The following is a 23,765-nucleotide window of genomic DNA, read 5'->3' as shown; positions in this document are numbered from 1 at the left end:
CAATTAATAAACTGTAAGTAAGAAAGTTTTATTTGTATAACACATTTCAAGAAAAACATCACAAAGGCCTTCACAACAAAATGCTGAAAAACTGAAAAACAAAAAGTCTAAAAAAAACGAGTTTTTATCTGTTTTTGAAAGCGTTCATCAAACCCAAAGATCTCAAGCTCAGAAGGAGTTTCAGAGTCTTGGAGCAACTGTTGCAAAAGCGCTGTCTGCTTTAGTTTTCAGCCTGGTGTGATACACAAGGACCTGATCACATGACCTCAGAGACCTCTGGGGACCTATAGGGTGTAAATGTTCTCTGATGTATGCTGGTGTTTGTCCATGCAAAGATCTAAAGGTCATAATCACAATCTTAACATGGACTCTCACATGCACCTCCCCAAACAGCAATTCTTAGTTTGTTAGCAAAAATTCAAATCAAACATCTAATATCTTTCACAGTGATTAAACAGTTATAATTTTAGCAATAATTTCTCTGTGGTCAACTGTCCTTTGGTGTTGGGTCAGGAAGGCCATCCGGTGCCAAATCAAACATACAGAGCTACCCGATGTGAAGACCCCTCGTGAAGAGGGAGCAAGCCGAAAAGTAGCTTCATCTCAGTGGTTTCTTATTGCATAAACAGCACATTAATAAGTTAATACGTTTAATTAGTCTGTGTTAATAATTTTCTTGGTAATATAAAAGTTATTATTATAGTTCCACTGTGTGTGTGTGTGTGCTAAAGCGTAAAATCTATAACTATTTTTCAATTATTGCACTGTTAACGTCATGCCTGCTAAAATTGTCATAAAGACTACAACACATTAATTGTTTACCTTCAAAAAATTGTCGTGTATTTTTTTCCAGACTGTTCGTCTGTTATTTAAAATGTTTGGTTTAGTTAAATTGAATTTTTTAAAATAAAATAATTGTCCTTTAAAGTCAGGCAGGTTATTCGACCTACCAACCCCACTTCAGATCAGACAAAAGAAATAAATAAAATAAACTTCAACTTGTGCAACTCTTTGTAATTAAAAAACACAATTAAAAATGTGTGATTAAAAGTGTAAGTATAATTTTTTAAAAAGTACCTGATAGGAGTCAAAGATTGAGACTTCACGGGGATACGCTGGTCTATAGCGCCCTCTAGTGGGCCAGAAAGACGCAACAAGGAGGCGATTAATCGAGTTTATTGTTCCCCCCAGTGTGTTTGTATATTTCAATGAGTTCGGTCCTGTGTATTTTTATAAATTCACGATAGTTTTAGGGGAAGCTGCTGTCCTTAATGTCCTTGCGTGTCGTTCATGGGGGGGGACTGGTGAGAGGGGCAGAGAGAGAAAGAGCTGTGGTGGCTAAAAAAAGTGAAAATGCACTGTGAACGGAGGAGTTCACTGGGAGGTTGACTGAGCAGGCACCGCTGCTCTGTGGACACTGCAGTCTGGCCACAGACTGAGGCAGAGCTGCAGGGAGGAGGACGAGTCTCTGAGATCTTGACCGCACCGGAGCTTTGGGTGAAAAGTTTGGGCATCTGCTGAGCCCCTGAAAGGCATCATGGTTGTGTCGGCGCGGAGCTGGGTGGCCACGAGGAGGGAAGCACTTCGTCCTGGTGGGGAAAGTTTTTGTCTGACATTTGAAAACCTCCCATCTCCACTTAAATCTGTTAACTGACTCGTTAATATATCTGTTATTTATCTTTAACTTACACAATTCTCCAAGAACGCTCAAATGAATTTGTTGCTGCTCAGTAGTTACTCTGTTGAGTACATGTTGTATCCATGCAGTCTGCTTGGCTATTGTAGAGCAGCTGTGGCCTGAACTCAGATACAGATGTGCACGAGACTTTTACAGGCAGTTTTCTTGTGCTGTTTGTGATGATGTGTTTCGTGTGTGGTGTGTGGTCGGTGTGTGTGTGTGTGTTGTGTGTGTGTGTGTGTCTGCGTGTGTGTGGGGGTAGATTCTGTGGCTGGGCAGTTAACACCTGGCTGTTCATCAGCACCTTCCTGCTCTACTTCACTGGACAGCAAATACCACTACCTCTACAAAGATGCCTCGGGGTGAGACCTGATACATTTACATGCACTTTCTAGATGTGTTGTGTTTGAACCAAGCTTAAAAGAGAGGAAACAGACCCTTTACTGAGCCCTTACAGTCAAACCCTTTCTTAGCTGCATATGTTTGATTAGACATAAACAGATTTTTCAAGATTTTTGTTTTTGTACATCTTGACATGTGAGACAGGAAAAACTCATCAGTGACCCTGAGGGTCATGATATTGTTGATGCCAGCTAACCTTTACAAAAGAAAACTGAAAATAACAAGGTCACTCTTAATGATATAAGTAGCAACTGTGTTTTGACCAGCTGTGAGAAATGTAGTGACTTTCGTCCACCATATCATTTGATATTAGTTATAAATCATGTACCTTCATAAGGCCTACAAAGTTTAGCTCCATGATGTAGTGATTCACATATTTTGGCTGATAAGTGAAAAATTCCTGGTTCTTTTGAATAAGGGAACCGCTGACAGTAGCTTTATTCAGTAGACCTACAGTGCTCTTCATAATTCCACAAATAAACAAGGTTGTGTGTGACTTTTACACTATTTTCTGCTAAAAAAATTGATTCTTATTGTTGTTAAGGAAGAAATAAAAGCACCACTTATAGTGGCTTGTGATTGTGACCTCCAGAACCAGGCAGCAGGGACATGAGCTGGGTCAACCAGTCACACACACATAGAATCAGGTTTAGATTTTAATGCCTGCTCGCTCATGTGGTGTAATTTTTGTCACAAGGTCTCAATGGTGTCTCTGTGGGCGTGGGTGTGTGAATCTCGATGCATGCTTGTGTGAGTGAAAAAGTTCCTTGTCTTTGGAAATAATAATTGCAGTCATTGCTTCTGCACCAGATCTGTGATTTTCTCCCAAAAAGCACATTTTTATGCAAATATAGCAAAAAAAAAAAGAAGCCCTCACCTGGATTCTGTGTTTAAAAATATATCAAATTGTGCTGAACAAACTCCAAACTGATAACTGAAATGTGCCAAGAACAAAGTTTAGCACATATAATGCAGTACGAGTATTTGTAAATGAAGTTGTTAAAGCACACAAAAAGCTAGTATGAAAAGCCAGCAGATGAAAAAAACAAAGGTAAAGCTGGAAGTGATAAAATTAGATGTGGCAGCGAGCAGCATGTGCGAGCTATTGCACTGCGTGTACAGTGGATAGCAAAGGGGAGAGAGGGGCAAGTGTGGGCACGCTGCTGGCTTGACTGAATGCCTTACCAGAGGGCTTAAGCTTATGTGTGTGTCTGCACGTGTACGTGTGTACATGCAAAGACGGAGATGTATTTTGAAGGCAAACTGAATCCAGCTCAAACTTCATATATCCAAATTTTCTCCTTCACCTGTGTAACTCGGATTTGGGGATGTACAGAAAGCAGGGAGGATATCAGACCTCCTGCTTGGTTTTGGCGTCAGCTGTTCTTAGTAAGGTATGCTGAGTGAACGTGTGTGTGTGGGAAGTCTTTCAAAGGTGTAGGCGTCTGATTTATAAGCATGCTGGTCTTCCCCCATCATCTGCTATATGTCGATTTTAACTCTTGACCAGTTGTTTCACCACATTCTTATATTTCAGCATCTGTTGTACAGCACACTGTTACAGCTAATCACTTGAAACTGGTGACTGACCAGAAGCTGCTGCCGCCTTAAGAAATCGCATTGTTTTAAGCGCACTTCCTATATTATGTTGCATCTCTTACAGCCATCACAAATCTTTACCGCTATTTAAATCCCCCATCCCTTCAAAGGCTGGACTCCAGTTTCAGACGCGCTCTCCGTCTTTGATCTGTGCTTACCTTCATCTCTCACACCAGTCATTTCAGTTTCTTGGGGATAATCAGAAGAGACGGCACCTGCAGCGCACGCTCAGGCTGCCAAGAAAGTGTTTAAATGTGCTGTGTTTACAAGATGCCAAAGGATGTCCAGCTTTTAAGCTTGAAAACAGCTTCGATTGTCGAGCTCTAAGATTAAGATTTGTAAAACCACATTACACAGACGTCCCCCCTGTGTCGCTTCAGGTAAACTGTCCACTTGTCATCAAGTTGTTAGGGGCCTCTACTTAACCTGCTCTGTACTGAAAGGATGACAGACTGTAAAACTTGCAAGTGGTGGCAAAACAGTGGTGTAGTCAGAAGAGTCTTTGAGTGTATACTTAGAGAATAAACAGCGTTTTCCAGTCTTTTTAAATCCCTTTTTAAAGCCAAAAACTGGATGACTTCCAAAATAAATGAATGTCTTCCATTTAAAGACTAACAGACTCCTAAAGGGGTCCTTAGCTCTCTATTCTGAGAAAGACAAAGATAGTTTTATCTAGCACTACGAGCTATTCAATAGGCCATGATTGAATAGCTCATATCTGAATGGGAATAATCAAAAATGTGCACCTTAATCCACCAGGCCACTTTACACCCACCAAATGAGGCCCAGTGTTGGCAATTTGCCTAACAATGTATGTGTGTGTGTGTCTGTGTGTGTGTGTCTTTCCCAGCTAGGATTGTGCATCAGCAGGGCATCTGCAACTGTGCTAAACCTGAACTGCAGCTTGGTGCTTTTGCCCATGTGTCGCTCTCTGGTGACCTTTGTACGAGGAACACGGATGGTAAGAAATACTACAGCTCGGATGGATCATTGGAGTTTTTAGGGACGGGAAGAAGAACTTCCAAGTGGGTTTGGTTGTATCAGTGAAAACAGGTTGTGGGGCGTATTCTGTAAAAGTGACTCATATATTGTAAAAGAACTGCTGAAAAATACAGAGGCAAATATGAATATAGAAACATAATAGGATTGCAGTCTTGATTAGGGTAGAAGGAAGAGGATTAGTTGGTGTTTTCATTACCAGCCACGTGAATAATACTATTGTCTGTGTGACACACACACTGATGCAGATATCAAGCAGAAAGACACGCAGACTGCTGGACAAGTCCAAGACCTTTCATGTGGCGTGTGGCGTTGCCATCTGCATCTTTTCTGGTAAAAGCTGTCACTCGTCACCCTGCCTCATATTCATTCATGTATCACTGTGTGCCTGTCTGTGTTAGTCTGTGTGCTGAATGTGTACACATGAATCCACGCTGGCTCAGCATTTCTGCTGAACCAGCTGTGATGCTCTTCTTGCTGTTTGTGTTTCTTTTTACTGTCTACGTGTCTGTGTGTATGTTATTCTTATGGGTCTCCTCCTATGACATCATGGGAGCCTCAAGCAGCTGTGGGTCCAGTGGCTCTCTTCTTTGGAGGGGTCTTCCTCTTATTCATATGTTTCTGGGAAGCCTGACCGGCATTGCTGTTTCCTATAGTTACTTGCATGTGTCACAAAAAGCTGAACCACAAGTGAAGTTAGTGGTAAGCCACATGCTGTGAGCTTTCCTGCAGCAGAGATTCAGGCATTGTAAAAAGGTCCTGCCTCGCTCTAAATATCTGACTAATTAATGTGATTAATGGTGGTTGCGGAGAAGAGCTGGCCAGACGATGATTGTCAAAATTATGCATTACTGATTACTGATAAAGTGATAAATAAGGCCATTCATTCATCAGCTGAGAGTGTTTAACCAATCAAACTGCGTTACTTGATTGCTTATTAAGCAGGTTCATCTCCATGGAAGAGAAAGACTGATGTTCACCAGCTTACATTCATACATCAACATGCTAACTTGCATTAAATAGAAACAGAATGCCTGTATTTTCTTCAGAGCACATTGTATCACGGCCCATATAACAGTTGGAGTGACATTTTACTTAAAACCAAAATGGTCAGCAAGAAGCAATCCATTATCTGGGGACTGGGAACGTCGGTTAAAATCTTCCATTCTGTGGTTTCACGGATATTCTAGCCTGGGTTGATCGGCTGAGATTTTGGCATCAGAATGACAGAAATTAAAAAAATGAAAAAAAAACTTCAAGTGCTGGCATCTGTTCTTTGCCATTGCATCACCTGTAAACTTAAGTTCTTCTTTTATCTTCATCACCACTCACCTCTCAACTCATTAAACATTACTCAGCAGTTCCCTACGCCTACATATGCGTCACCCCGCCCCCAACCCCGGGGCAAAGTTCTCATGTGCTGAAAAACAAACCTCAGAGACAACAAATGACAACAAAGGGAGGCAGCGGGAGAGACAGAGACGGAGAGGAGGAAGAAAGAAAAGAGAGCGATAGAGGAGGCAGTGGGAGTGACGAAGGATGTGAGTAGGGAAAATAGGACCCTTGTGTCTCATGATCACACCCTCTAATTCCATCAGCTGTTAAACAACTGCGTGGTTTGGCCATGATGTCAGCTAGGAGTGTGTGTCCTGTGTGCGTGTGTGTGTGTGCCAGCTAGTAAGTGGGGAGGTTGTTTTGCTGAGTTTTTGCTGAATAGACAAAGAAATGTTTGTACGAGTTTCTGAAGGCAGTTCTTTTGAATATGTATAATTAAGTGAGAGCGTGTCTGTTTGAAGTCTTGTATGTGCGCACTAAATGTGTTTTAAATCAGCACAGTGTAACGCTTTGTTTCTCCTCTAGTTATGCACGTTTCTGCCCACCTGGTTAATGTTGTCAGATTCAGTGTGAGATACTCAGAGGACTTTCCGGCTCTCAATTTGGCTCGCTACAGAGGAGAGGTGAGACTCAAGCACACCCCCATGAACTCACCATCACAGTGACACTGTCAGGGTTCCTGGGTCATCGACCCAGTGCTTTCGGTTTTGTTCATGTTCAGTTTATTTTGTCACTTCCTGTTTGTTCCTGTGTCAGCTCGTCTCGTGCCATTAGCCAGATTATGTTCAGCTGTGTACTCACCGGTCTCTCATTATCATCCTCATCAGTCTGTGTATTTAAGTCTTCTGTTTCTACTCGTTCTTTGTCGTGTCATTGATGTTTGTGTGATGTTGTCCTCCCCGTGTTCTCTCAGTCAGTCAGCCATTCAGTGTTCCAGCCAGTCAGTGTCCGTTCACCCTCTGTTCCTCCACTCCTTATAATAAACCTCCACCAGTCTTCACCTACCTGTGAGTCCTGCGTTTGGGTTCCTTGTTCCTCGCCTCCACACAACGCCTGACAGACACGTCCCACCGCAAATCCTGTGCTTCCAGTTTCAAGACATGCTTGAAACCTGTTGTCTGACCACATCTGGAGCACATGAGCAAAACAGTCCTGCACACCTGGTCATTCACAATGTAAAACATCCACTAAAAGAAAACATAATTGCTGGATTGCCAGATGTTCAACTGTCTTTTATATCAAAGCTTAAGCTACTGTTATATAATCAGAGAAGCATTCATTGTGAAGCACACTAATCTCTAAATCTGAAAGCATCAACCTGTTTGAGCAAGTGAGGGAAATATCCAAATATGTCCACACTTTTAGCCAAAGCTAGTCGTCTGGAGATTTTGTCTGCTGATTAGCTCACCTTCAAGAACATTCTAGAAAGTCACCAGCTAAAGTGATGTGTTGGAAAGAAGCCTGCAGACAGTTTTCTCTCCAAAGCACAGACTTGGCTTCCTCTGTGAGATCAAAAACTCTTCATTGGTCCTCACAGAAACGGATGCAGAAGAGTGAACACAATTCTTATTTTCTGCTTTCTTTCCTAGGACCCCATGCTGATTATTCTGACCACAAGTAAGGACTACTCTTTGTCATGCACTATGGTACAGATTAGTGGCTTTAGAAAGAATAGGAAGTCATGTTGTGTTTTTGAAATAACTTCAGTTTTTATATTAAATTAAATGGCAAATATTGCTTTAAACATGTGAGCAGACAATTCCCTTATGTGTATTTTTGTATGTATGTTTGTGACCCCCTAAGTACTTTGTTGGCTTTGTCTCCATTCTGTAACTGAGTTATTGTCTTTAGTCCCAGGAGTCACTGGTGTGCTGCTGGTCCTCATCCTCTTCCTGATGTTCATATCCTCCTCCTACTGTGTACGGTAGGCTAAATCAGACCACCATTATAATAGTCATCATAGTCTTTGTATCAATAGAAGCGAGGAAAGAACCCTCATAGGCTTGATGAGCAACTGTAATTGGGATGAATTGGAGCCCGGCTCCACGTCTCCGCTCCTCAGTACAAACATGATTTGTATTTATGTCTGTCTGTCAGACAGAAGGCGAGACATCAGTATCTCTGTGTTGTGTTTCTTCGCTTTTCTCTTTCTGTCTGAGCTCATGACTCAGTTTGTGTTAGTCAAAGTGAAATGTAAGCTGGAGACCATGAGGAGGCACAATAACAGAAGGTTGTGGGAGAGAAAATCACAGCTCTGTCCTTATTCAGGTCATAGTGGGTCACTCACTATACGTGTATTAGTCTTCCGAACGGCCTCCCTGATTTCCTCGGTAATTGAACAGGGGATAAGAGGCTTTTCCAGACCACTTAAGGCTTTAGATAAGAATTTGGCTAAGTGGCTGGAGTGGTGGGATGATGGCGGCTGCACAGCAGAAGAATACCTGCTTAATGAGTCAGTGATCCACGGATATGAACTTTAAAGTCTCCAAGGTTATTTATGTTTTACGGATTGCAGTACCTTCATGTCTGTTCCCTGTTGCCTTTAACATTAGAAAGTGTTGAGTTGTGAGAAACTTTGCGTTACGAATGCCCATGGAGGAGAAAATGTGTGCTCTATGGGCTCATCTAAAGACTTTGAAGAGAAGCCCACTTTTACAGCTTAATGTATAAAAAAGAAAAAGTCACGGGCCACAGTGTTTAATTTTTTTCAAGTAAGAATATGCATGAAATGAATTCTGCAATATTTTTATGTATTTATTTTTTGAAATGGAACTTTCCTCTCCAAAAATTCCTTCCACTTTCCCAGGAATGTTAGATTGGGATAGCTTGAGTAATCTCTTCTAGCATTATTCCACTTCATGATCAAGTACAGTTAACTCAGAGAAACAAAAGAGCTTTATACTACATGCCAGAGAGCAATACGTTGCTCTAATAGTTTCTCTTTTAAGTTCTTAAAAGAGATTTATGCTGTGTTTAGTTGTTGTTTCTGGAGAATGATTGACAGATTAAGCTATGTTTTGGTTAGTACAGAACCAGAAGAATCATATGACATTGTTGGGTGTAACAGGATATCTTAGCCACGTTGTGTATATCTTAGCTACCATTAAAAAAGAGCTGCATTCGAAAAAGGAGAATACAGAGCTTGGTTGTTGTTTGCAGTGTTTATGGGGGGGTTGTTCTGTGTAACGACCTCTTTACTGATCTTTGATGTTCTCCTCACTCAGGCTTTGAGCTGGGAGTCTGTACATCATGTCCTTAGTAAACTCTGATCGTCTTGTAATTTATTACAGCTTGTCCAACTATGAGATCTTCTGGTACACACACAACCTCTTCATTGTTTTCTACGTCATCCTGATGATACACATGGTTGGGTAGGTAGCACTAACAGTGCATGTGGGTGTTTGGGTTTCCCCTCTACACTTATGCAACACACAGAGTCATTTCTTTTTCCAAGGAACTGAAAGTCTTTCAGGTGAAATTCAAATGCAGGTACTAGTCATCCCATTCAGCCAAGTGCTTGTTCGCGCCTGTTTTTTCTTCTGTGTGGTTGAACTCTCAGCCCCTAGTTTTCATTTTAAACCTATTTTGCCTGAGTAGTCTTAAAAGAGTGATGAGTAAATGTGCTAAAGTGTGACTGATGAAAACATTATGTTGTTTTCATCAGTGGAGCTCTAAAGTATCAGACCAACATAGAGGCACACCCCCCTGGTTGCTTCAGAGCCAACCAGAGCAGCACCGAGCAGCAGGGAGATGAACTGGACACGAGTGAAGAAGAGGAGAGGCGATGCAACGAGGACGCTCACTTCCAGCCACATTATCCCCAGGTCAGAGTGTGTGTGTGTGTGTGTGTGTGTGTGTGTGTGTGTGAGTGGTCCAGGCATGTGTGTTATGAGCATATTTACATGTGTTTGTGTTTCAGTTTGAGTTGAAGGAAATGTTTGTTTACGTCTTTGTCAGCATTTTGGGGTTTGTGGTTGGGGCTTTTGGGTGAATGCGGAGTATTTGGGAAGTGTTGGTAGGAGCTGGTCCCTTTGAGCAGGGGTGTAATACTGCTAGGGAGGGGCTGCATCCTTTCTCTACATCAGGGCCTGTTTTTGTGTGCGTTTCCTCCTGCGTGTGTGATGATGTGTTTGCACTTGGTCGTTAAGCAACGAGCTGGTTCCATAAATCCCCCCATAAGTACAGTTGTGCTCCCAGGGCTTTACTGAAGCTGCGAGCAATTAGTCTGTTACAGGTAACTGCCAACAGAAAGGAAGAGAAAAACCTCACACTGTGATATCAGTCGATTTAGTATTTATTCTTGTGAGCGTACTCTCTCCTTTCAGCTGGATTTGATTCAGAGTCTCCTCGGGTTATTGTGATGGGGAACAGGCTGATGGAATTACAAAGCTTTGATAGAAAATACCTGGTACACATTTCTGTACTAACATTCGCCGACTTACATACATTCCCGAGGGAAAATTCGGCTGCTGTAGTTTGAATGGCCGTGATTATGCAAAGTTTCAAATCGCCAAGCCTCATGATTCAAACCACTTTTCAAATACTGATGCCACCAGAACAGCAGCAGCAGTCATTGGTTTGCTTACAGTGCTGCGCGAAAGTATTTGCCCCCTTTGTGGGAGTAAATACAAAATGCACTTTTTAAATAAAGACTTAATTGACTGGGCAAAATAAATGAAATCACTCTCTGCTTGTTAAATCGTGAATTAACTGCAATAAAGCAGAGTTTCTGGAAAGCTAGCCTCACTCAAGCCTGATAGCTCCCAGACCTGTTGAATCAAGAAATCACTTAAATTCAGCCTGTCTGACAAAGTGAAGTAAAGTGAAAGATTTAAAAAAAATGACACATCATGTCATGATCTTAAGAATCTCAAGATAAACAGCAAAGTCACTGATATCTTTCAGTATGGAAAGAATTACAAAGCAATTTCTAAGATTTTGAGAGTCCAGAGAACCACAGTGGGAGCTATTATCTACAAAAAAGACCAAACAAACTTGGAACCAACAAAACTTTTTCTTTCTGTAGTCCACTCGTTTCAGTAACCAGGAACTGTGATGGATCATGAGCCACATGAGCTATTAAGTCATTGATTTGTCAGATCTTTCCTTTTATGTGACAGTGTTGGGGTCACACCAGAGTAACTGCTAAGATCTTGTAACATAGTGACATCGCAAAAGAAATAAACTCAGGAGAGCAACACACATGACATAAAGCTGTCTTTGTGAAACTGCTTTCATTATCTATCCCATATGCCTGGTTTGTGCTGTGTTGTTTCTGTGTGTGTAGACGTGGCTGTGGGTGTCTGGTCCTCTCTGTCTCTACTGTGTGGAGCGTTTCTACCGCTACATCCAGAGCCGTGACCCTGTTACCATAGTGACAGTCATCAGGCACCCTTGTGATGTTGTGGAGTTGCGCATGCTGAAAAAGAACTTCAAAGCTCGACCTGGACAGGTGAGTTGGTCAAATATCCGCTGCTTTTTGGAGAGAAGGGAAATTCCACTCGTTTGATTTGATCTGATGATTTCTTTCTCTCGACATACCCCCACTCTAATCCCCCCGTCCTCCTTCTTTTACATCCTGCTGTCTCTCTGCGACTTCCCGTCCTCCTCTTTTTTCTCAGCATATTCTTCTTAACTGCCCAGGTGTCTCCTCATTTGAGAACCATCCCTTCACGCTCACAATGGTAAGACCTACTGCAGCTCGCTTTAACGCATTCCTCTGTCGTGACACAGTGCAAGCACACATATATTCTGTATACACATGTGAATGCAGATGTTTATTAGTAGATACTCAACACACCCTCTGCTGATGACTGGCACTTGACTGACACCTGGGCTGTGCAGTAATATTGTGTTTCACGCTGTGTATTGATGCTTACGGGATTAGTTCAGATTCCATGATACAGTAGGAGAGGATAAAGAAATCCCTGTATGCTCGCACAGCAGGAAGGGATGGAATCATTTACACACACACACACACACAGCCACATACAAAACCCACTGATTCCCACAAAGGAGCACAATAACTGTGCATGCCTATGCCTGGTGTGTTGTAGAGCTTTGAGGAGGAGGGTAGAGAATCACTCTGACAGAGAGCAGACAGACCCCTGAGGCTAGTAACACTGTCTGCCAACAGGAAGGCCGTGCGTGTGTCCATCAATGTGTGTGTGTGTGTGTGTGTGTGTGTGTGTGTGTGTAGATTGTTAAATTTAGTGAAAAGAGCTGTAGCTATGTATTGTATATGTGCTGATCCATGTGTTTGTGTGTATGCCAGTTTTTCTAGTGTTAGCTGCACGTGTCTCTGTGTGTTAACGTGTGTGTTTGTATTTTGAGTAACTGTCAGCCCTTTAACTCCTCACAGTGTCCCACAGAGAACAAGGAAACTTTGGGCATCCATCTGCGAGTTGTGGGAGACTGGACTGGTGGGCTCACACACACACACACACACACAGAAAAGAGTGACACACAGTTTCTATTCCCTATCAAAGCTGACAGGATGGAAGCTGTTTTGTTTTGTTCTCTCTGCTGAGGACACATTTCCGAAGAGCTGCATTTTGATGTGCGTAATCATCCCCTGTTTTTTGTGTGTGTGAGTGAGTGTGCAAGACTCCCTCTTTACCTCAAGGCCAAGATTGTTCCCACAGGTTCATCATCTTTCTAGAAGACCTTATTTAATGGAGTTCAAGAATGTTTAAAATGGCAAGAAGGCAGTTTTTACCATTCTTGAACTCCATTAACTAATAAAACCAGAACGAGGACTTGATGTCACTTGGACACAGTATGTGCAGTCTGTTCAGGAAAAAGGACTGGTTTGCAGCCAACTTAAAGGAAATATCTTTTAGTGGAAGTTCTGGCTAAAACACTTACTGTCCGAATACGAAGTTTACGTCAGTCGGACCCAACCGGTGTTTTTGAGTGGAAAGATCAGTACTAACATTCATGAGTTAGGACCTGTAGCCTATGATGCTGGAAATGTGTTAAAGGCCAATTAATTTTCAAAAATTTATGAACTCTTACTGGGAATTTATGCTTCAGTAGGAAATTCATGCCGTAGCTACTTTGTAACTGCAAACACTTCTAAAACCCTATAACCCTACCTGCAACCTAATCTGACGTGCAACTAACAACTATTGCAACCATTGATTCTTCCTGTCCATTTCTGCCTTCTTATTCTCAGTTTTTGAATAAATCGGTGAAAGAATAAGGATATTAGTGCATTACAAGGAATAATAATCATAGCATCAATATAAGGGTTTCAAGGGACTCGAAGGGAGCTGTGATCCCTTAGAGACAGGATGAGGAGGTCGAACAATTTAGAGGGCATCAGAATAGAGCTGCTGCTCCTGCACATCGAAAAGAACCTGCTGAGTTAGTTGAGGGATCTGACTAGGATGCTTCCTGGACGCCTCCCAGGTGAGGTATTTGTAGTATGTCCTAGTGAGAGGAGACCCCTGGGGGCAGAACCAGGACTCACACAGCTGGCGTGGAAACAATTCTGTGTCACTCTGGATGAGCTGGAGGAGGCTGAGGTGATGCAAGTCTGGGCTTCTCTGCTCAGACTGATGCCCCTGCAACTTGGACCCAGATAAGCAGTAGAAAATGAATAGATGGAAGTTACATTGACAGAAGCATTATGTATCTAAATATTCTAATAGGCTTGAGAGTATATGTGACCATTAGGAGATCCCTCTGGTTTTTTCACAAATCACACCATGCCTGAACTATCTCCTCTCCTCTGTCCTCAGAACGATTCACACAGCTGCTGCTTCCTGAGCCAAGGATAGACATGGAGATCCTTCCCATGGCCCAAAAGAGGAGATACCCCAAGTACGTTTCTGTGTGTGTCTGCTTAAATAATGTGGCTGACTTGATTTCTCATGAAGGCTCAGAATCCCAGAATGGCTTAAGGTTTCAACCTTTTGACCTCTGACTCAGTGCTCTTCCTGCTCTGTGTTTGATAGACAGTCAGATGAGTTAAACAAACCATCAAAGGGCCAAACCCCCTTGGTCTCCTGTGTTGGAACAAATTTCATTTTTTTAAATAACGGAATATATTTTGACCATGAATATAAATATTTCAGAAGTGTTACAGATTCCTGTATTCATGATTATGTGACAGTAATGGCAAACCACGCCTCGTGTGGATGGCCCTCATGTTATTTATCTTTTATGTAGTTTCATGTGTGATATCTTCTCAGTATTCTGTGTTACGTTGAGTTAAGTTTGTGTCTAATTTTTTGTGTGTGTATTCTTGATCACACAAGAGAGCGAGCAGCTGTTGTGGAGATATTTATGTATTTGGGGGATTGCTGTCTATTTGTCAGTTCACACACACCAAAGCACAGACAGACAGACAGACACACACACACACACACACAACTGCACCCAGACTAGGATTTCAAATGCAGGATGTTTATGTGTGTTTGACCCAAGGGAGAAATATAATTGCATATGTGTATATTTATCTTGGTAGCTTCTCAGCCAACGAGCTTTTGTTTTCTTTGTGGTGTTATTTTTTTTGTCCGCATTGTATGTTCAGAGTTTATGTTGATGGGCCATTTGGAGGTCCGTCAGAAGAGGTATTCAACTATGATGTCAGTCTTTGTGTTGCCGGCGGAATAGGAGTCACCCCGTTCGCCTGTGTGCTGCGGGCGCTGCTGTGAGTTCTTACAAAAATATATTATATGCTTATAAATGATGCACACACTGGGCATTTATTAATGGACTTCTTCCTTCCTTCCTGCTGTACACCTAGTGATGGCTGGATGGGTTTCAGGTTGCAGAGGTTGTATTTTGTGTGGGTCTGCAAGGAGCTCCAGTCCTTTTACTGGTTCGCAGAGCTGCTGTGTGCTCTGCATCACAAGGTCAGGACAAACTCTGGCTGTTAGAACCTTCATGTTATATTAATCATGCTGGAATTAAATGGCAAGCTATAATTCAAGTTTTCTAAATGTTTGTGGCATTCGGCAGACGAAGGTGAGAGGTTTATGTGTCTGTGAGACAGCAGATTTATAGTTACAAACATTAGAAGTTGTAGACTTGAGCAAAAAGCCTCTGTTTTTGGTTTGCTGGGTTTTGTCTCACCTTTGTAGTCTCACCTCTGCTTCTTTATGTCAGAAAAACCTAGAAAATAAACGCTGCATTTATATCCTGTATCGTATTTTATGAATGAAATCAAATACACATCAGCAACACTACAAACCATGTTTTTCATTTAGCTCTGGAACGAAAACAGACCGGACTACTTTAATCTGAAACTGTATATCAGTCAACCAGACAGCTTGCAGGTAATTGTGGCACACAAACACGCACACACACACACATCAGTGTTTCTCTTTGCTAATCTTGTAATTTTGTTGCTCTTCTCGGTTTATCTTTTGTTAGATTTTAAGAACTCCACCCACTAGAGGGCGGTGCTTTACAAACAGAGAGAAGCTACAGCGCACAGTTTTAAGTGTATCTGTTGCATGTTTTCCAGACTGTTCCATTAAAGCAAACGCTTTTGTTCTTTTAGGCGATGTAACAGCCAGCCAATATAGAGAAGATAATTCTGTTATATTAGTTTATTGAAAACATTTTGAGGAGTTTTGAACGTATTCGTGCGACTCTCGCGGTGGACGTCTGATTACGAGATTTACGTCAATCGGACCCTTGCTTATTTTAAACTGTCCGGAGCCTCGAGTCCTCTGGGGTCCTCTCTGGTCCGAGTAACTACTTCATTCATTTTTTAAAATTTTGTGACCTCGGTGACTTGTGTGCACCGAGAATTTACATTACGGTATAGAAACTAAGCGTGCGGCCCGAGCGGCGAGCTTCAAAGACGTATAACAGGAAGTAGTTAGCCGTCGATTCTGAAGCTAGCCGTGTCCGCTACGGGACATATAATCGACGTATTGCCATAAATATACATTACAAGCAGGCATAACGTCACATTGACCGACTTCTGTTTTTGTGTGGCATACGCCGAACTCTCGCTATCTCCTCGTTAGTATAGTGGTTAGTATCCCCGCCTGTCACGCGGGAGACCGGGGTTCGATTCCCCGACGGGGAGAAAAAGTCTTTTTATCCGTTTAGCGTCACACAACATCGCTGGGTGTTCCCATCAGCGTTGGGGTTACTCAAAAATGTTTGGCACATTATTCATTGCTTTTCTCAAAAATAACAGGATACATTACTTAACTACTTAGCTATGAAAGTAATTTGTTAAACTACTCTTTACATTACTGTGGACTGTGGTTGTTGCTGTCCTGGACGCAGATTGCATTTGAATTGTCCTTTGTTGCAATAAAAATAAAATAAATGTCCAAAAGCTCCAAATTTCCAACTGTGTTAAGGTTCACCAAACCAGCCAGTTTATTGGTTGATTCCCATTTCATTTACATTCACCTTTTTGTGACTAAATTTCCTTTGCCCTACTAACAGTAGACTAACACAGCTATGTCCAGCACTGGTGGCCCTTAAATTTGATACCACATTATTTTAGCCTCTAGGAGAAAATAGGAGAAAGAAACAGACTTTTTCACTTTTTTGATTTAGAGAGATGTACACTTTATCTGATAGAAGTCTCAAACAAAAAATGTTTCTCATAAACAGCATAAATGTTTCTTTGTTATGTTTTTTTCTGTAGTAGTAATAGCATTAACTTTATGTAACATCTAATGCAAATGTGAATTCAAAGCATCCTAGTTTTTTATGCTTTTTTTGCAGAGCATGTCTGAGGAGAAGTACCGCCCACTCACATCAAGGATGCAGATTGGTCGGCCCAGGTGGAAGTTACTCTTTGATGAAATTGGAAAATCCAACAAACAGTGAGTACAGTGGGACTATCCAGTGAGTCTCGCAGCTGTAGAAACGTGTGTATAACATTGTTGTTAAAATTGATTTCTCTGTGGTTTCAGTAAACGTGTTGGTGTTTTCTGCTGCGGACCGAAGGGCATCTCCAGGACTCTCCACCGACTGTGTAACTCACCTCAATACAATGGAACAACATTCGAATTCAACAAAGAGTCGTTCAGCTGATTAAACTTTAGAGCTGGTGCTACACTGTCAGGGCATATCAGTAGAAGTCATCTACTTTGGGGTGGATGGCTTCTCATTCAATCATGGGAAAAGTTTTTAGTTAAATTAAAGTTCTTAGTACCTTTGGACAATCATGGTTGCTTAAAAAAATCTTGGATGGATTTTCATTTGATATAAATACTGACTGTAAAGTTAAATAATGATAGACTATATTTATATTCAATCTCTGTACATGTTTTCTAAAGGTCCGGCACATCGAAACAGCCTGTTGGGTGCTTTAAATAAGCTTCAACTTTGGTTTGTGACCCAATCAACATGTGAGAAAAGCTTGGAGTCTCCTGAAGCTGCTGTATCATCCCTGCCCTGTTGCACCCCTCTGTGGAGTAAAATTGCATTCTCATGTTGGAGTCGAGTGTGAGGAAAAAGGTGTGACTCAGCCCTAAAATGCCCTCAACCACAAACACAACAAGGCATTAACCATGAGGGAATTGCTCTGCAGACCAGCGCCTGAAACATCACTCAGGGATGAAACAGTTTTTATTTAGGAGGTGGCGGGCTGATAAACGCAGCCCAGTGAAACAATGTAAGCAAATCAGCTGATAATCAAGGGATTTCGTTTGTTGTCAACTTCCAGCCAGACTTTATTTGACCTTTACTCGACTGCAGACTCACACAAGTCAAGCTTGATCTTATCACAGTATTAAGAGACTTAAGAGCCAAACCCCACCTAGTTCTAAATATCCAAAATATATGGATATCTTCTACATCCAGAATCAACTGGCCCAACATTTGTTTTGTCAGCATCTAAAATATACTGCTTTACTATTTTTTGATACTTTTGTAAAGCAATAAACCTGAAAATGAATGGATAATAACAATAATTATATTTTAGCATTAAAGGTATTTCTATTAAAGAAGCTGTGCATACTGGTGAATCAACTATTACAGCAACATAAAAATGATTTTAGTAATTACCAGTGCTGTTAATTTAGGGCAACTGTGGGCTAAATTTACACTGGGGCAATGGTCGAAGAAAATTGTCAAGCACTGTATGTTTAGCACATTTAAACGCTCAGAAAAGGGGGCAAGGATTTTAGGTCTCTGCAGATTGTTACGGGTCTATGTGTTTCTCTCACTGTGGAAGGATTTGTAGACAGCCTGGAAGGAAGTGTGACATTTGACAAAACTAAGAGGCAGAAAAAAGTATTACAACACTTATCTCAGAGTCTGAGACAGTGTGGTTTAAAAATGGGCACACGATGATGCAGTCTTTACACCACTACACCTCAAGCTTTTTTTTTTTTTTTTTTAACTTTTTTTTGTTGCTTACTTTATTTATATTGTTTAACATAAATTACAATCTGACATGTCAAGGTTCTGCAGGATTTTGGCAATCTCATATAACGGAAGCATATTTCAGGTTATGATGATTTACTGGTTTACTTTAGTATTTGTCATGTTTACAAGCTCTGGTTTTTTTTTTGAGTGCCACAAACTGGAGAATGGAGGTTTCTACAAAGAATAAACATCTTGATTTTTTTCTGATCAACTGAGTAAACATTGTAATTATAATTTGAAATTTTTGACATTTATCTAAATCTTTAAGATCAACTTTCTTTTTTGGCACAAGTATGAAATAAATGGTTTATATTTATTACATCTTTATTAAATGTACTGTTTTCAATCATTGAGTGATTTAGTTTTACATTTATTTATAATTGAAACAATACATTTCTAGTCTTAATGACCACTCAAACATCGCACTGCAGTGCAGTAACTGAACAGCCCAGTCAATCAGCATTACATGCAGATTTCTGCCACCATGCTGCAAAACACACAATCTCCTAGTCATTTTTAAAAGTGGTTATCAACATTATTGCATAAAAAATAAGCAGCAAATTTGCATCAAGTTAGATTTTTAATGAAGCATGTACAGACTCATGATTCATCTTTGTAAGCACTGTAACAACTACAGTTAATTTGCTTGTGAGAGGATTGCAAGCAAAACTGCACGCTGTCTTTTAGCATCAGTTCAAATACAGTACATTAGTACAATAATACAGTACATTAGAAATTTAGTCAGTGTTTTCTCTGAAATCATATTTTTAACCACCCAAACTAAAATGTGCATTTTTTACATTTATCGCATTTTTCACAAAACCCCGGAAGTTAAAACTACATCAGAAAAACTACTTTGAGCCTTATTTCCTCAAGGAATCCCAAAATAATTTTTCTATTCCGAATGTTTGCCGACTGAATGCAAAACATTTTAAGGTGATCCTCCCAGTGGCAGCTCCCTGCTGTTTGCTCATAGTCTCTTTTTAAATGGTCTCAAATCTTAAAGGTTTGGTTCACCTGTCCCCATCACGCTAATACAAAGGAAGTTGCTTCTTGTTGTCTGCCCTAATTAGATTAGACAAATCCTGCAAACCCATGTAAAGTTATTTTTAAAACCTGTAACTGTCTGCATGGACAGCTATGTTGCTAACGTGGTGATTTATCAGTGCTATCACCACTACCCACTTCCTTTCTGTTGATTCCATAGTAGATACCTGCAAGACACTGAGGTGTAAATATGTTTTTTCTTGTTTGGATGAACTGCATTTTCCTTTTTTTAAAAAAAGTTGCTTCACTGGCTCATCTGTACATGAATATATTTAAAAAAAAACATAATCAGATTCTTGTTTTTAATTGGCTTCATAACCATCACAGGGTTGTGCAGTATCTGTGTTACAGAGTGGTCTGATATGAAGATGATCCTTCCTCTGAGCTGCTATGCAGTAATGGCTGTCTCTCCCCGTAGCTTGATGCTCTCTTCTTCCTCTGATTGCGCTTCCATTTCCGTCTTGCAAAAACAATGATTACTGCAATGATTGCAGCAATCAGAGCTCCCAGAATCCCGGCACCCACGAGCCACTGCCAGATCTGTTGTGCCTCCTGGAGGTAGGGGTTCAGGAACTCCTGAACAAACCTCTGACCTATGGTGAGACAGATAGGATAGGACAGTAAAGCTTAAAGAAAAGGTCATTTAGGAGGTATGTTTACAGTTATGCACTGACCTGGGTCCAACAGATAGGCATATTCATATCCAAGAGCCTTATTGGACAGGAAATAATCTCCGTTTCTATAAAGAGGCAGGAAGGGAACCATATAGTAGCCATCATTGTGACCAATAGGGGCATTGGTACGTGGGTAGCTGTTTCGTGGAGGCTGGTGGTTCCTGAGCCAGCGCTCATAGATACTAATGAAGAGAAGAAGTTAATAAGAAGAGAAAAGGGACAGAAAGAAAAACTTGCATGAAAAAATTGAATATATATCATGATTCTACATGATATGCAACTTTTCATCCTTACATCTTCTCTAGGTCTCACTAGTTTTATCTTTCTCACTGCATTACACCCAGTGTGTGCAGTTTACCTTTTGCCAGTAATATGGGCGGATAAGTGTTACTATACCTGTCAATGAAAGCATGATGTAGCAGGAATATTGGGTCATTAGCTGAACCCTGTACTGATGACATGGAACCGTTCATGAACATATGCAAGGCGTTGTGCAAGGTGCTCTGGCCTGACACGGCCATACCCGTCTGTGGACTTGCAAAACCTGCAGAAGGTGCATGATACAAGAATGGCAACAATGTTTACACAAGAAGATAATGCTCAGGGATGAATTTAGTAGTAAACAGTTTGTAGGTTTATATGAGAAAAGTGTTTGTGCAGAGAAAAATGTGAGCTTGGTGGAACAAAAATGAGAAGGAACTGAGATATATTACGACTTAAAAGTCTTACAGCTCACCTGTGCGACTAAAAAACGTAATTTACTATAATTAATTTCAAAAGTTCTCTGAGACAACGGGGGAATCATTTTCATATTAAATACATTTGAAGTTTTAACAAAATTGATGTCCTGATGAAAGAATGTCCTCTTTCACACCTCGTTCATATGCACTTGATATAATTTAATTCAGGACTCCTTCAGCTTAAGGGACAGCCTGTGATTTACAACAAAACTGGAAGCACGTCTAATGATATAACGTGTGCAGGATGTGTTAAACTCCAACAATAAATACATAAAATAACTAGCAGGTTTTAGTGTCGATGTCTGCATTAGAGTTTGCAATTCCTTGTACACACACTGGTTTGTATCTACCTTTTGCTTGTGAATTGTGCTCATTCACAAGCTTAGTAAGATTAAGCTGGACTTTGGTGATTAAACATGAAAGAAGAGAGGACTAACACAAATGTAAGTGCGTGTCTGCCTCTCACTCCTACCCTCTAGGACATTTCTAAAGCTCATGTTGGCAAATCGGTCCATGGGTCCTGTCTCGTACTCGGGGAGGCCCACAGCGAACTCCACATCATCTGAATTGGGAAGTCGTTGCACACGATTGGTATCATGGTTGCCGGGATTACGTAACAATGGACCCTCCCCCGTGGCATTACATAATGCTTCTCGGCTGTTATACTCCTCTGACTGGGTGCAGATAACCTATACAAATGTATAAATGTAAAAGTGTAAACATACATGTTTTCCTGGGCTGTTATAGTTCACAAACCTGCAGGCCTCCATAAGGCTTTAATATGGCTTTCTTACAAATAGTGTGGATCCTCTGAGCAGCTTTGAGCATTAATAGGCATTAGTGAAAACTAATGGAACTCTCTGAGTATTCAGAACAATGCTGCTTTCAAAAATCACAACTTTTTAATAAAAATCTCTCAAATAGTTGGATTAACAGGATGAACCAACTTAATCCTGTGGGCTTGTTTTTACAAGAAAATGAACATTCAGTGAGTTAATGTATAAAAACTGTTTAAAGGACCACATATAATCAAATATGGGTATTTCCACTCTAAGACACACTGAAACCCAGGGCATGAGGATCAATTTTTCTTACCTTCCATGATGAGAAGACAGAGGCAGGGCTGATGAGGTTGGGATTAAGGGAGTTGCGTCCACCCATCAAGGCATCGGTACACACGTCACAGGTCTGGGAGTTCCTCCAGTCCCAGTATGGGATGGTGAAATTAAAATCTCCTGTTAGCTTCCTGATCTCATTCTCCCAGTGAAGCAGGAAGACTCTGTGCCAGGGCAGAAATGCTGCAGATTCATGAGCAAAATCGATATCTTGCCATACATTCCCTGGTCCCCCCAGGAGGGCGTCTCGGGACACATAGTAGTGCATCCACACAAAAAGGTCATAGGTGTTGATGTCAGAGAACATCGGGTTCTCACCATTTTCTCCCATCTGTGCCCTTGTACCAGTGGCGATGACATAGTCACGATTGATGGTGTTTTTACCCAGGTTCAGATAGGAGATGAACTTCTGCTGTTCAGCAGTCGACATAGTCAGGATGTTCCTGCGCACTGATTCCCTGTACTCAGCACAGTTTGAACCCCAGTAACCAAACCTACACTCGCCACAGTTAAAACCTCCATAGTTTCCAGCACAGCGGCACGTCCGGTTGAAGAAAGCTAAAGGCCAACGCTCTCTGTCATCGATCCCACTGTGAGGGTACTGGGGTCCATGTGGCTCGTCTGAAATCACCACGTCTGTGCAGAAACCGCGGCCTGACAGGGCACCGCAGGCTGAGCCATCTCCATCCCACAATGGACAGCACTCTTTGGTCCGCATTCCTTCTGAAGTGGCACAAGGGCGAGGAAACTGGCTCAAACAAGCCCCAATCAGCTGTAAGAAAACTAAAGACATACACAGTCTTCTCATGGTGAAAAGTCAAAGGCACTCCACTCAGGGGGAATAAAAATTCTTGTTAAAAGTGTGAGAACCTCTTGTCCTCACAGACGGTTAGGGAGAGCAAAAAGCAGCACCAGCAAATAGATTCACTTACAAAAAGTTACTTCCAGTTAAGCAGAGAAATACAGGATCACACATTTCCAACTTTTGCTGTTTTCCCCCCTTTTTTCTGTTTTGTAATATCTACTCCTCTAACCTGCCATCTAACTAGCTACCAAACCTCGCTCAACCCTTACACTCATACACCCAGCAAACAGCCCCTTGTTCTCTGCCTACTCATTGAGCTGTTTTAGGGGGCTGTCCTCTGAAAAGTGTGTGATCTCACACAGCATCACATGCTCAGGATAATATTCTTATTTCACTTTGTCTAGAGACCAGCTGACCTCTACTCCACTTCACCTCGGGCAGAAATGTCTGCTGTGTGTGTGTGTGTGTGTGTGTGTGTGTGTGTGTGTGTGTGTGTGTGTGTGTGTGTGTGTGTGTGTGTGTGTGTGTGTGTGTGTGTACAGTACTCCCCTCCCTTGGGCAAAGCCCCTCCAGGAATTTATGCATGATCAGATGTGCTACAGAAACGTGTGACAGAAAGGAGAAGAAGTTGAGGAGGTGGGAGAGTGATACCGGACAGTGTATTAATGAAAGCCAGGCTTGAATTTAAATATTAACAGTGTGTTAGGGTGGGATGAGTTTGTGCTTCTACTTGGTCTTTTTATGATGTTAAAGAAAGCAAAAGTGTAATCTGCTACCTTCAGCGATTATGTTTAGTACTGTCTCAGAATATCTCAGAATATGTGCTCTAATAAAATGGGTACTATTAAAGTTTAATATATTAAACATTACATTTTATTCAATCTGCCATGTTATACCATGACACATCAAACCTCTTTTAGAAAAGGTTCGATTGAGCTTCACTATAATTCGACAAAATAATATAACGGTCTCTGTCACAGAAGGTGTTTTAAACTCTTTTAACTCATAATGAAG

The 23,765-nt window shown here is 41.3% G+C and overlaps 2 protein-coding genes and 1 non-coding gene across 3 annotated transcripts; 2 read left to right on the top strand and 1 right to left on the bottom strand.

Moving 5' to 3' along the window:
* The first annotated feature begins 1,273 nt into the window (after positions 1–1,273).
* Positions 1,274–18,203, top strand: nox4 (NADPH oxidase 4). The gene is given in 20 exon segments (XM_085130602.1): positions 1,274–1,566; positions 1,568–1,592; positions 1,941–1,958; positions 1,960–2,040; positions 4,530–4,640; positions 4,927–5,011; positions 6,539–6,636; positions 7,603–7,630; positions 7,865–7,937; positions 9,304–9,384; positions 9,678–9,837; positions 11,301–11,465; positions 11,635–11,697; positions 12,375–12,435; positions 13,759–13,840; positions 14,553–14,672; positions 14,769–14,877; positions 15,232–15,300; positions 16,721–16,821; positions 16,912–18,203. Coding segments are annotated over 20 exon segments (1,680 nt in total). The 5' UTR covers positions 1,274–1,537; the 3' UTR covers positions 17,033–18,203.
* Positions 15,993–16,064, top strand: trnad-guc (transfer RNA aspartic acid (anticodon GUC)). Its single transcript has one exon. It is a non-coding gene; the product is annotated as a tRNA-Asp (tRNA).
* Positions 18,204–18,316: 113 nt separating the features above from the next.
* On the bottom strand, positions 18,317–23,091 carry tyr (tyrosinase). The gene is made up of 5 exons (XM_085130601.1): positions 21,927–23,091; positions 21,304–21,520; positions 20,488–20,635; positions 20,092–20,273; positions 18,317–20,010 (listed from the first exon to the last, which is right to left on the bottom strand). Exons 1-5 carry the CDS (start codon positions 22,752–22,754, stop codon positions 19,763–19,765), a joined length of 1,623 nt encoding a protein of 540 aa, XP_084986727.1. The 5' UTR covers positions 22,755–23,091; the 3' UTR covers positions 18,317–19,762.
* Positions 23,092–23,765: the final 674 nt, after the last annotated feature.

Source organism: Neolamprologus multifasciatus, chromosome 14, assembly GCF_963576455.1.
Source record: "Neolamprologus multifasciatus chromosome 14, fNeoMul1.2, whole genome shotgun sequence".
NCBI lineage: Eukaryota > Metazoa > Chordata > Actinopteri > Cichliformes > Cichlidae > Neolamprologus > Neolamprologus multifasciatus.
The sequence above is the reverse complement of the archived record's forward strand: the minus strand, read 5'-3'. Positions and strand labels throughout refer to the sequence as shown.